The 13738-nt window shown below is 37.5% G+C and overlaps 2 protein-coding genes across 2 annotated transcripts in view; one reads left to right on the plus strand and one right to left on the minus strand.

The window, feature by feature from the left end:
- Window positions 1-8282, minus strand: part of THSD7B (thrombospondin type 1 domain containing 7B) — a 790054-nt gene extending 781772 nt beyond the window's left edge. Inside the window, exon 1 of the mRNA XM_050750933.1 lies at window positions 8109-8282. Coding sequence (XP_050606890.1) covers window positions 8109-8247 — 139 coding nt within the window. The 5' untranslated portion in view covers window positions 8248-8282. The remainder of the gene's footprint in view (window positions 1-8108) is intronic.
- Window positions 1-13738, plus strand: part of DARS1 (aspartyl-tRNA synthetase 1) — a 1211452-nt gene that overhangs the window by 200974 nt on the left and 996740 nt on the right. The gene's annotated exons all lie outside the window — the stretch shown is intronic.

Consider the following 13738-nt stretch of genomic DNA (forward strand, 5'->3'; position numbering starts at 1 on the left):
CCAAGGTACAAAAAGGCAAGATCAGAATGGCATCAAACTTCTCAGTAATGGCACTGGGGACTATAATACAATAAGGCAAGACTCTCAAAATTCTGAAGGAAAAAAAATGCTTTTTAACCTTGAATGTCACACCCAAGCTATCCATCAAGTATATGACAAGCATAAAGACCCTTTCAGACATCAAAGGATTTGAAAAATTACTTCCAGTACACCCTACTTCAGCAGGACTAGAGGATGCGTCTGGAAAACACAGCAATAAAGGCAAAGAAGAGAAACAGAACAGGAAACAAGGGATTCAAGATGAGTGAGAGCAAAAGGATGTTCCACAGATGATGACTGTGCAGGCTGTGCAGGGAGACAGGACTGTGGGAAAATCTCCCAAAGAAAACATGTGATCGAGCACTTAGAACTGCGCTTGAATCTTTGAACAAATTAATGATGGGCATGTGACACAGCAAATGGAGCTTTGGGGAAAAGCAGCAGTAGCTTCAAAGAAAACCAAGCAAAACAAAAAAGGAGGAAATTTTTCATTTCTATGTAAAAGAAAAAGCTGGACAAGAAAGGATGCGGGTGCACAGCACACTGCTTGGCTCAGCAGGGGACACTACATAGAGTATGAGCACTGTGAGCCGGGCGCGGTGGCTCACGCCTGTAATCCCAGCACTTTGGGAGGCCGAGGCGGGCGGATCACAAGGTCAGGAGATCGAGACCACGGTGAAACCCCGTCTCTACTAAAAATACAAAAAACAATTAGCCGGGCGCGGTTGTGGGCGCCTGTGGTCCCAGCTACTCGGGAGGCTGAGGCAGGAGAATGGCGTGAACCCGGGAGGCGGAGCTTGCAGTGAGCCGAGAGATCGCGCCACTGCACTCCAGCCTGGGCGACAGAGCGAGACTCCGTCTCAAAAAAAAAAAAAAAAAAAGAGTATGAGCACTGTTTGTTGATTTAAGTATTTTGATATAACTATTTTGAATAACTGTACTAAGGAGGAGAGGAGTAGATCTAGGAGAGATAAATGCTTAACTAACATAAGAGAGAGTCAATAGGAACTATCGAATACCTATCAACTAAGAAATATCACTCATGAGCATATTACCTAGAAATATAAAGGTGAATATCAGAATAAACAGCAAAAAGAGTTGAAACTGTCTCTTTATGGAATTGAACTGGAAGGTAAGATATAACTATATCTCATTATAAGATTTAGAATAATATTTACATCTTTAACTATGTGAGCCTGTTTTTTAAAGATTGAGTTCAACGTGTTTTCCAGAGACGATCAGAAATGGTACTGGAATAAAGTGACATGGAAATATATTTTCACATTTACTGATTTATATTTATAAGTTTGACTTTAATTTACAGACGTTTTATATCCTCTCCTCAATATATACTACAAGCTCTAGAATAACATGGGTCATACTTTCATCTCTTCTCAACTCCCCTAAATACAGGCACACACACACAAGCACACACACACACACCCCCAAAAACAGTGCCCCTTATTTGGCTTAATGTGCTAGGGCTATTTTCTATATTATATTCTTATTATATAAGTTATTTATATTCTTGATACCTGGAGTATATTGTTGAATAAAATCAGCAAAACGCCCTGTCCTCCGGGAGCCTACATTTTAATACTACTTAGAAAAAATATAGCAGAGTAATTTACTTTATGCAATTTGGGTAAGATGGATGTTTTTCTGATCTACTGGAAACATTGGAAAATTAGGGATTGTAGTCTACAAAAAAATTAGAATGTTTAGTGGTGAACCCCAGGCCATATGTCTACACTTTTGGATACTGCTGATTTAACACTCATGCCTCTTAGATAAACCAATATCCATGGAAGTAATTAAAATGATGTCAACATAAGTAAAATTTCCAGAAAATAAATTTCATGAACTTCTAGCACATATTTTAAAAAATAGCTCTCTCCTAAGAACATTTTATTTTCTCTAAAATTCCTAACCTTCAATATATAAATAGGTAATAAACATAATGCAATTTTTTCCTTAAAGTACATTCAATACTGAAAACACTATTTAAGCTATAATTAAATATTAATATATGTAAGATACTTTATTCCTTAAGCAATGTAATTTTCATAGTCTCTTTTTTCCCAAAATATTAATTCCAATTTATACACTTAGTTCTTAGAAATAGGTCATTATCTTCACAGATTTTATTCATTGAGCATGAGCTACTGAAATTAAAACTTTCCTAGAATTTGGCATACATAAAGAAAGTTTTAGAACTAAAAAAGTGAAACAATTTTGACCATTAATTAATAAAGTGCACATACCTGTCAAATAATCCCCTCTTTTTTGTATGTCTAAGAAATAGAAGTATACAGAAACTGTATAACATGAAAGCACAATTAAATATTTTAAACCTGAAATTATTATATAATAATGATAGAAATAGTAGCTAACAGTTATTGAATAGCTGCTATATATTAGGTATTTCAAATCGTGTCTTACTTAATTCTCAAAGAGTCCTGTGAAGTGTTTATTATCAATATCCATTTTCAGAAGGACAAATATGACTCAGAGAGGTTAAACAACTTTTTTCCCTTAGACAACCAGGATTTGAACATTGGTTTACCTGTATTAGTATTAGTCTATATTAGTGTTAGTATTATACCTGTATTAGTCTGTTTTCATTTCTCTAAAGGAGTACTAGAGACTAGGTAATTTATAAAGAAAATGTTTAATTTGGCTCATCGTTCTACAGATTGTACAGGAAGCACAATGCTAGGATCTGCTTCTGGTGAGACCTCAGGAAGCTTACAATCAGGGAGGAAGGTAAAGGGAGAGCCAGTGTGTCACACGGTGAGACGGAGCAAGATGGGGGGTAGGAGCCATGCTCTTTTAAACAACCAAATCTCTCATGAACTAACAGAGCAAGAACTCACTCACTACTGCCAGGATGACACCAAGCCATTCTTGAGGGATCCCTACTATGATCCAAACACCTGCCACCTGGCCCCACCTCCATCATTGGGGATTACATTGTAATGTAAGACTTAGATGGAACAAACTTCCAAACTATATCAAGAGTAATCTCTTAGGATGACTGAAGGCTATTTTAAAAGCCTGTCACACACACACAACAAATATGGAGTTTTCTTCTATTTCAGAACTTATTATTCAAAACATAATTTGTTTTCCAGACTTTGTATAAGGTCACTTGCAAAATATAATTCGGGGTGATGAAAATGTTGTGAAATTAGATAGAGGTGATGATTCCACCACACTGTGATGTACTAATATCACTGAATTGTATACTTTGAAGTGGTTAAAATGGTAAAGTTTATATTGTGTGTATTTTGCCACAACAATTTGCTTTAATGTCATGTCAGTCCATACATTCGAATTTTATCCTCTACCTATGCCAGATTACAAATTTCAAGCCCATCCCTTCATTTCTAGGACTACATATTTAAATCCTACCTCTTTGGTAGTAGCTCTCAAATTCATATCTCCAGCAGAAACCTCTCTCCTGAATTCAGACCCCATAACTTCCTAGTGAACACCTCCACATGAATTTCTAACAGAATCAAAAGTTTAGCATGCCCAATACTGAGTGTTTACTATTCCCTGTATACCAGCTCCTTCTTAGTCCATATTAAATGACAGCAACTCCACTTTTCCAGTTGCTCAGGTCAAAGTCAGTATCACCCATCCCACATCAATAAATCCTGATGGCTTTATCTTAAATCAGGGTTTCTCAACCTGGGCACTGTTGAGATTTTGAAACCTGATAATTCTTTGTTGTAGGAGACTGCTCTGTACATTTCGAATGTTTATCAGCATCCCTGGCTTCTAGTCAACATATGTCAGTAGCACCTCCAGTTGTGATAATCAGAAATGTCTCCAGGCATTGCCAAATGTCTCCAGCAGGGCAAAATCGCCTTTGGTTGATAATTGTGGCCTTAAATATAATATAGCCAAGATTCAACTCCTTGTCCGCACCTCCACTGCCATGGCCTTGGTTCAAGCTATCACCATGGCTCTTCCCTTTAATTCCGCAGTAGCCTCCTACCTCGTCTCCTTGCCCTGCTCTTCTCAGTCAGCCACGCACAAGGATCCTCTTCAAATCTTATTGAAAAGAACGTCAATAAGAAAGTCAGCTTATGTCATCACCCTCTCAAAACCCTCCCATGTCTTTCTATCTCACATAGAGTAAAAAACAAAATCTTATTCTGACCTATGAGGACATACCCCATGTGGACCCCGTTACCCATCTGACCTGAGCTCCCATCACCCTCCCCATGTTCACTCTGCTCCTGCACGCTGGCCTCCCTCCCCACATGTCCTCAAGCATGCTCCCCATACTCCTGCGTCAGGTCCTTTGTCCTTCTTGTTCCCACCATCTGGAATATTCTTCTTCACCTTGATATTTCCATGGCTGGCTCCCTCACTTCCCTCAGGTCTTTACTCAGATTCACTTCCTCAGGCTCATGGACAACCTCCTTAAGCTTTTAGTCTCCTCGCTCCCACTGCATATCCCTCCTCCTGGCCTCATCTTTCCTTCTTAGCACTCGCCCTCATCTAACATATTCTATTTAACTACTGATCATATTTATTACCCTCTTTATGAGGACCGGGGATTTGTCTATTTTATTCTCAATCAATTTATCTCATGTACTTGTAACAACGTCTGACACACAGTAAGGACTCAATAAGTATTACTAGAAATAAGTGAACCTCTTAGAACCAAAACTGAGGAATTTTTTTAAAAGAGCACGATTGTACTGTGGGATCAGAGACCATAATCTGTTCATCTATACAAAGCAGGCAGGCATGAACAGTTTTATATTGAAACTTAAAACAGCCAGCAACATTGTCCCTTATCTGATACTGTTGCTGACGTGATCCTTCTTTCTTGACACAGCTAACAGAGTGCCTGACACTAATATAGATTATAGGATCTCATCACAATAATGACAGGCATTCAACAGCCTTGCCAGATCAATGACCTTGCAGCCTATAGCTCACCAGACTCTCCCTCAGTATGGAAATCCTAAAAAACATAAAGCACTCACTTATTATTCATCAACCCATTGTTTCTCCAAAGCCAGGACTCACTTAGAAATGCCAGTAATTTGGATGAGGTTGACTAACATCTGACCTACTGATTTGGAGTGTGGGGGTGGGGAGCAATAGACACCAGCAAAAGAGTAAAGTGGTTGACATGGCAATCAAAACCCAGAGAATGGTTTCTAGGTTTCTAAAATAAAGTATAGTTATCTGGGTCTCCATGGAAATCTGTTCAAATTCCAAATTACATTGGACCTGAGTTCTTAGATTTGATAACATACCCTAAAAATACAGCTAATTTCAGCTGCAATACAGTGCTAAAAATCAAAATGAAATATACTAAACACATCCGTAAATAGGTAACAGATTCTAAGATGTTGATGTTGTCTTTGAAGGTTATAAACTAGAATTTTTCCAGGGATATAACTCCTCAAATCAATTTATTATTGCTTACCTTTAAAATAATACTGCATTCATGTCAGCATTATTTATAATAGCAAAAAACTAGAAGCCACCGAAATGCTAAGCAATAGAGGAAGCGAAGATAAAGCAGCAGGAAAACTAGATAAATTTATTAAATAAAAATGCTAAAGAATACTATGCAATCATTAAAAGATGAGGTTGGCCTATGTGCAGTAATATGTAATATTCATCAATATATCATTGTATGATCAAAGATAGCTGCAAAAAGCAGTGCAGAGTATGATTCCACTTATATGAAATGTGTGTGTATACATATATGCATATATGGATGAATTAAATATTTTCAGGTGCACCATTCTCCATCCTGCTTCCTGCTAAAGAGGTTTACCCGAATGGATACAACCATGGGCTCCCCTGCCTTATGGTTTTTGGTTGAATTCATCCAATAGGAGGCCTGGCAGATCTGAAAGCTGGAGGAAGGTGAGGTGGGGCCCTTCATTCCCCCGGCCTCCTTCCTATTTGCTGCAGGTTGGTTGTATCCCTTTAAAACCCACAGCATTTGTCAAATACCTGCTCTATAAACATTCCTCTCCAGATTCCGGGAACCACTCTTTCTCGCGGCCCCTACAGACCCAGAAGTTTTAGAGGCTCCCAACTGATAGAGTTCAGGGTCACTGCACAATCCCTTGTTGCTGTCCTTACACACTGCTCACACTTGCCTACTTTTGTAAATGTCCTTCTATGAAACTCTTCTCAACTGCCAACTTTGCATGTGCTGTTTCTTTCTTAACAGAACCTAATTAATAGCTATAAGTATAATTATATGTGTATCTTGTGTGTGATTCATACACTTAAATATGCATAAATGTGTACTTACATATCCAAGGAAATTTTCTGGAGGATACAAAAGAGATTAGAAAGGGATACATTTGAGGTTTTGTTCTTAATTTTGCACCTTTTAGATTTCTTTCACTTTTAATATGTCAGTCATATACAAGTAATTTGCTTTGAAAGCAAAACCAAATAGGAAAAAATTATATTGCTACCTTTTTGATGGCACTGTAAGAAGGGAAAGAAGTAATGAATACCAGAAGAAGTGACAGTAGTGACTCATATGTTCATTTTAAACAATGTGTTATGTATGATGAAAAGGATCCTCACTTCTGAAACTTAAGTTTGACAGTTACCAAAAAAATCCATCCACTGTAGAGTTTGTTTTTACCATCTTGTTCCAATGACCTACTTTTAGAAAAGCATCCTTATTTTAAAACTTGCTTCAAAATAACCCCATTTTCTTAACACATCTCATTCGTGTTTCAGATTTGCCACTTTCCATTTTAATCATATTTTTTTAAAAAACTTTTGACAGTCGTCATAAAAATGTGCATATTTTGATTTGATCAAATGTTTGTCTTTTGTGATTAAAACAAAATAACCCCATGCCCAGAAAGGAAATACTGACTTTCGGGACTATTTCTAAAGCTTCCTAAAACTACTGTGAGGAAAAAAAATGCAAATCAGTAAGGAAGTATTGGAGCCCACAATTAAATTAATTTATAGGGGCTTTAATGCAATTACATTTCATCCAGACTGTATCTCTAATAGTGTTTTTTTTTTTTAACTTCATTGACTTTAAAGCATAATTCACTTCCATTTTTGCAAAATTATTTAAATATTACAAATATCACTTTTATACATATTTCCATGGTGACACAATACATTTGAAGTCTATTTAATTTACAGATGATGAGGTCAAAATGAAAACTCTTTGAGGACCATAGATCTTTTAAAACATCACATTTTCCAGTTCCAAGATATTAAGTATATAAGTTATCTGTATTTGACAGAATAGAGTCTTGAGAAAGCAATAAATATTTTAAATGATCTGATTGTGAAACTTAAAGAAAATTAAAATCCAGAGCAAGGAAAAGCATCAGTAATACGAAGAGCTAAGATGTTTAGGGTTCATAATTTAAGTTAATAAATTATTAGGCTTTGAAATTAAATTTAACAGATCTTTTTCACAGCCAAATTAAGGAAATATTTAGAGATGAACATAAGTTATATTCCAGCCTCCAAACTTCAACTAAAATTATTCATATACATAAAGGATCATGCATGAGGTAGCTAAGAATCTCAAAATACATTAAGATGACTTTACAGTCACAACTAATGAGCAAAGTTGTTAGGATAATTTTTCATGCTCTCAAACCTAGACATAGAAGATCTACGCTGGAAAGTATTTAATAATAGATAGCTAACTAGTTTAAACCCTGAAAGAGACATGCAGAACTGGGCCAAGCGTTCTTAGCTGAGAACATCAGCTAAATTCAGACGTCATTTGTGCTACAAATATGCTCCATACTGGTGAAATATTTGACAAAGGAGAAGTAGATGTAACTATGGAAATCATAACTTTAATTGACAACAACATGAAAATTCAGAAGGATAACAAGCATCATGGATGGAGAAGACAATTATGCAGGAGTGAAAATCAAACATAAGCTGCAGAATTTTAAAAAAGAGTCTATTTTTCCTCTCTGGATATTTCTCACTACTTTAGAAAGGAAAAGAAGAAGGGTGGAAAGAATATACTTCTTGTTGATGGAAACAGGACAAAGGAACAGCCAGGACATTCCTACCTGGTTTCCAGATGAACTGGTTATCCTTTTTGCCTTCCAAATGAGCTGCATGGGACAGCAAGAGAGAAAGCAATAGAAAGAGATTCCTCATGCAGCTCCATACCCAGCAAGTGACTGTCAGGTTGCTCTTTGGAAACATGCTTCAGATTTTTCAGCCTCTTGACTTGCCTATTCCTAAAAGAGAAAAAGAAAAATCAGGTAAGTTTCTTCTGTAAAGAAATGATAAAAACTCATTTTGACTGCTAGAACCTTTATTATGATGGTATTACAAATTTTTCATTACCATGAAGATAGTACATATAATAACCCTGTGGGAAAAGCTACAAAAAGCAAATCCATATTCTGTTTTTACCATGTTTTGTATTATTTTTTGTAGTGAAGTGTATTCATGTATGAAATCTACCACTGGATGATAAAACTGCTTATTTCCCCAATTGCTTTTTATTTTATTCTTTTGGTTAAAAAAAAGATCAATGTAACGTGATAATATTATCATGGATTCTCTACAGGATCCAAAGTAGTTACTTTATTCCCTTAGAAACTCTCAAAAGAAAAGAAACAAAAGCCTGAGGTAGTTAATTCATATTTATACTTTTGGTAAGAAAATAAGCTTTAACAGTGCATATTATTAAAAGAAAGTAGTAAATATAAGCTATGTTAAATGTTAAATGTACACCTTTTATTTCTCTGAAATAAAATCAGGTAAGTTTCTTCTGTACAGAAAAATCAGGTAAGTTTCTTCCGTACAGAAATGATAAAAACTTACTTTGACTGCTAGAACGTTTATTATGATGGTATTACAAATTTTCTATTGCCATGAAGATAGTCTTTATAATATTAACATTTGAAGGTCAGCAGTTAATTAGCCAAGTTTTCAATCCTCACCCATTGAAGGCATCATCAATTCTATGGACTCTACAGTCCCTGTGTCATTTTATTCTTAAAAGCAGGTTGGCAGATATGTTGTTTATTCCCTCCCTTCTGCTCAGACAAATTCCATGAGGAGCTCATGATTCGGAGAAAGGGATACACATACACAACAAGTCCAAAGCAGGGCAAGGGATGCGCTAACAGTAGTATTAAGAAAGTGGGATGGAAAGATTGAGGACAAGGCAATTAGTTCCTCTGTACTATGCGAAAAAGAGAGGAGAGCCTCACACAAGATAATACTTGAGAAGAGTCTAGGGAAACATAAGGACTTGAAGGAGTCAGGACGGGCATCTCAGGCAGAGAAAACAACAAGGCGTTGAAATGCGTTTTGAGTTTGGGGACTGGTGATTAGGCTGCTGGCTGCTGTGAAGGACACAAAGAAGAGGGAGGAATGGACTAAGATGAGATTTAAAACATAGGTTGGGAGCCAAATTGTAAAGAGTTGTGAGTGGCATATGAGGTATTTGGGCTTCATGCTGTAAACAGTAGCAAGAATCATAGAAGAGTAAATTATTTTTAAATAACTAGGATCAGTGTGCATAACGGATTACTAGTAGACGATGGTAGAGAAATTGAGGGCAGTTAGAAAATTAGTGAAACAGTAGTCCAGGCAGGTATTGGTAAACGAAAAGATCAAGGATCAGGAGAGACTTGAGAAGTCATACAAATTGCTTCTGGATTTAAAGGATCTGGTTAACAACTGGATGTGCTATATAAGAGGAAGATATGAAAAGGGATAGAAGGGCAAACTTAAAAGCCTGAACCAATGGGATCCCTTTAACAAAAACAGGAAACAGGAAGGGGGCATATTTGAGAACGTGCTTTACTTTAGAATAGAATAGATTAAGTCTGATGAGGCTACCAGACATCCAGGTACAGTTTTCCAAAACATAATAAGAAAATGGTACTGGAGTGAAGGAGATCTAAAATAACTTGCCATAATACATGTATTATGAAAAATAAAAAGATATAGGTACAGGAGGGTAAAAGGAATGAACAGTAAAAAGGATCTGAAGGGTAGAAGTTATTGCCCTAAATATATAGCCACACAATTACTATAGGTGGGTGGCAAAGCTGACTATGAGCTTCCTAGTGGCCAAAGAAACAGCTATTGCAGTCTATGGTCCTCATGTGCATAGGATTAAATTATACCACCCTGCCCACAGTTTTTGCCTTCTTTTTTTCCCCCCCAGGGAAAGACATTGCCCGTTCCCAAGCACTGTTGGGATTTATACCAGGAGTCCTCATAAATACAGATGGTGTGCTGGGCCATGTGCTGAACACATTACTTCATCAAATAAAACAGCAAGTTGTCTGTGGTGGAGTCTCGTGGCACTCCTGGAACACTCCAAGGGTACGGTGGCAAAGTACAAATCAGTAAAAATTATTCTACAAGGAGTCAAGCAATGAAGTTCCAGTACATAGCTCTCTGACAGCCTGCCTCAATCCAGGGATGAAGAGTAAAAAGCAACCAAAACTTTTCTTCAAATGTCTACACTGCATACCAATATTGAGAAGAGCAAAGTGGAGTGCTCCAGCTGAAAGATGGAAAAGCTCAGTGGTTTGAGTGGTTTTTTTCTCCAAGAGTGGGCTGTTAGATGATTTTATGAAACTTCTGTGGCACTACTAGGCACAATTCTAAAACTTCTGGCCTAGAGAACTGAATTGGCCACATTTCCTTAGAGCAAACATCCGAGAATATGATTTGTCACAACTGAGCTTTTGCTAAAAATTAGGCAACATGGCTACGAAATTATAGTTTATTCTAAGGCAATTACTAGATTATATGGTATTTTTGTGTGAAGCTGAAAAAAGTAGTCCCTCTCCTCAAGTAAAAATATTTTTAAGTTAGTATCCTATTACAAAACCTGAATTGTTCTGGCCAAGAGTCCTTTTCTGGAATCCAAATGGACAGCAGCCCAGGCTCTGTGCACATGTGAAGATTCATAGACACACACATCACCACTGGGGAGCATACTCTGCACCCTCCCTCCCTCCCTCCCCCTCTCCAGAAGAGGAGACAGTGCCACAGTCAGAACTGCAGCTACAGCAGAGCTGGAGAAGAGCCTCAGAGACCCCAGAGCATGTTAGGGGACAGACTACAGCCACAGACACATGTGTTTACCCCTCAGTACCTGCTCTCCTTAGTGTACAAGTTTCAGGTGTGGGTTCTTGCAGGAAGGAGCTCCCCATTCCAGCTAGAAGCCCTGGAATCTCAGCTCCTGCCCTGATGCTCCCAGGTAAGCTGGCATCCGTCTATGATAAGAATTGTGGTCCAATAGATGAGACATTTTTATACACATACACACATACACTAGATTACGGATATTTCACACTTATAATGATAAGTTCACATGCTTTAAGAAGCAACACAACTAAGAATGGACTGGAAATTATATCATGATATTTAAAGTCTGCCTAAGTCTTTTGTCTCAATAGACGTTCACTCCACTTCTATGGAATGGTGGACTGAAGCCAGGCTATTATATTCTCCAGACACGTACACACCACACTACACAAATGGGTGGTTAATTCTGCATAATACAGATTTGATACAAACATTTTAATCCAGACATTTTTCAGAAGACATCATTGCCAATTATATATGCCATTGAGGCAGTTGATAAAAACCTAAATATTGCCCTCATAAGAAAATACAATTTCCTGGTGAATCCTACAAAACAAATTAGTTTAAAAATACAACCCTGGGAAAACAAATGAGTGGCCTTCTATATATAATGATAGATCAAAGTCAATGCCATGTCAGAGAGCTTTTGATAAAGATGATGACTGTGTTTGGTGGTAGTTGTTCCTAAGCTATTATTTCCAACGTTAATAAAGTAATAGCTAGCAGGACCAGTTCTATGCAGAGGTTACTTTTTTTCATGACACAAAGTCACTAGGGTATACAAGATGACTTTGTCTGTTCTCACTAATGGCCATTCAGCATATCTAAAAACATATTCAGATCACTACAATGTAAACTAAAGAGAAGGAGGGCCAAAAACACATCTTCTCTACTCCAAATGGCTGGAGGTGGGAACCTAAAAAGAGATTGAAAGGATTATGAGTTACAATGAGACAGCACATGAGCCAGAATGACTGACCAAGGAGTCATATGGAAATACGTTGAATTTTGCATCAATCTTTGAATTTTAATTGCAAAGAAGGCCACATTAATATTGTCTTAGCACAGTTTGCTATGAGCCTTGGTTTTCTCTTAGGCTTCCTCACCAGTCTAGAACCCTGTATTGACTCTGCAAAGTGACCTAATTCCTTTAAGGTTCCTTCTGTGATTACCCAAGCCAGGACCCATCAGGAGAAGATCCAGACAAGTGGCTTGGAGAACCTACCAGGTTCCTGTAGTCCCCATACTCTCCTGGTTATCACTAACAGGGCATAGTGCCAATAGGAAACCAAAAACTTATCTTGACCAAAACAATATGGAATACAGATCTTACAGAATGATTAAAAGAATCTCAATTTCGGACTTTTACTCCTAAAAATGTGTGCTGCATGGTTTCTACTGCGCTGATGGAAAGTGCAGGATGGATTTTTTTTTTTTTTTTTTTTTTTTTTTTTTTTTTTTTTTTTTTGACAGTCTTACTCTGTCACTCAGGCTGGAGTGCACTGGCGCGATCTCGGCTCACTAGGGCTTCCTCCTTCCAGGTTCAAGCATTTCTTGTGTCTCGGCCTCCCGAGTAGCTGGGTCTACAGGCGCCCGCCACCATGCCCCGCTAATTTTTATATTTTTAGTAGAGACAGGGTTTCACCATTTTGGCCAGACTGGTCTCAAACTCCTGGCCTCAGGTGATCAGCCAGCCATGGCCTCCCAATGTGCTGGGATTACAGACATGAGCCACTGTGCCCGGCCCAGAATGGAATTTGAATACAGGTGTGTCCTACTCCACTGAACCATGTTGTCTCTCTTCCCAAAATGCCTGCAATTTCCATTAAATTATTCCTTGGAAAATATTGGAAGTCATTTTTGCATCTGTAACTTGGAAAGTGACACAAGAGTTCATCATAAACAAAATGAGAGGACAAGAAACAATTAGAGATTCTACTCCTCCGTTTGTAAAACACAAATGAAAAAAAAATGCTACGACTATGATTACAAAAACATATTATGCGGGAGGCATGTGCTACTCACAATGGCTTGAATAATTTATATCATGAAGGTCGTTGAGTTTCCAGATCTTCTTATTTACTATATATCTTAGCATCCAAAATGTATTTGCAAGGCTAGCTCTAACCTGATGAATATTAAGAGAAATAAAAAACACAGTTTCTCCTTTTAGCCTCAGTTTTCTGATCATTGAAAGGCCATTGAAACTATAAAAAATGTACCTCACACTTCATATGCATTTCATTTTCCCTTAAATGTATTCTTATTGTTGAAGTCCTTAAATATTTAAAAGGCACAAAATTTAAAAAATAAAATAAAGTAAAAATAGTTCCAATTTGCTTTCGGCCTGAAGAAACAGCAATGAGTGGGAGAAAAGGACACTGTGATTATGTACGTCTCCATAGCGCCATCTCATGGTAACTGCACAGGGAGGATGGCTCAATAAAGATGGCCCATCAATGGGGCTATTGTCTGACCGCAATATTCTGCATCCCACTTTACCTTCCATAATGGCTTTACCATACGTTGCTGTATACAAGACAATGACCTAAACACTTCATTTAATGCTCAC

Source organism: Macaca thibetana, chromosome 12, assembly GCF_024542745.1.
Source record: "Macaca thibetana thibetana isolate TM-01 chromosome 12, ASM2454274v1, whole genome shotgun sequence".
Classification (NCBI taxonomy): Eukaryota; Metazoa; Chordata; class Mammalia; order Primates; family Cercopithecidae; genus Macaca; species Macaca thibetana.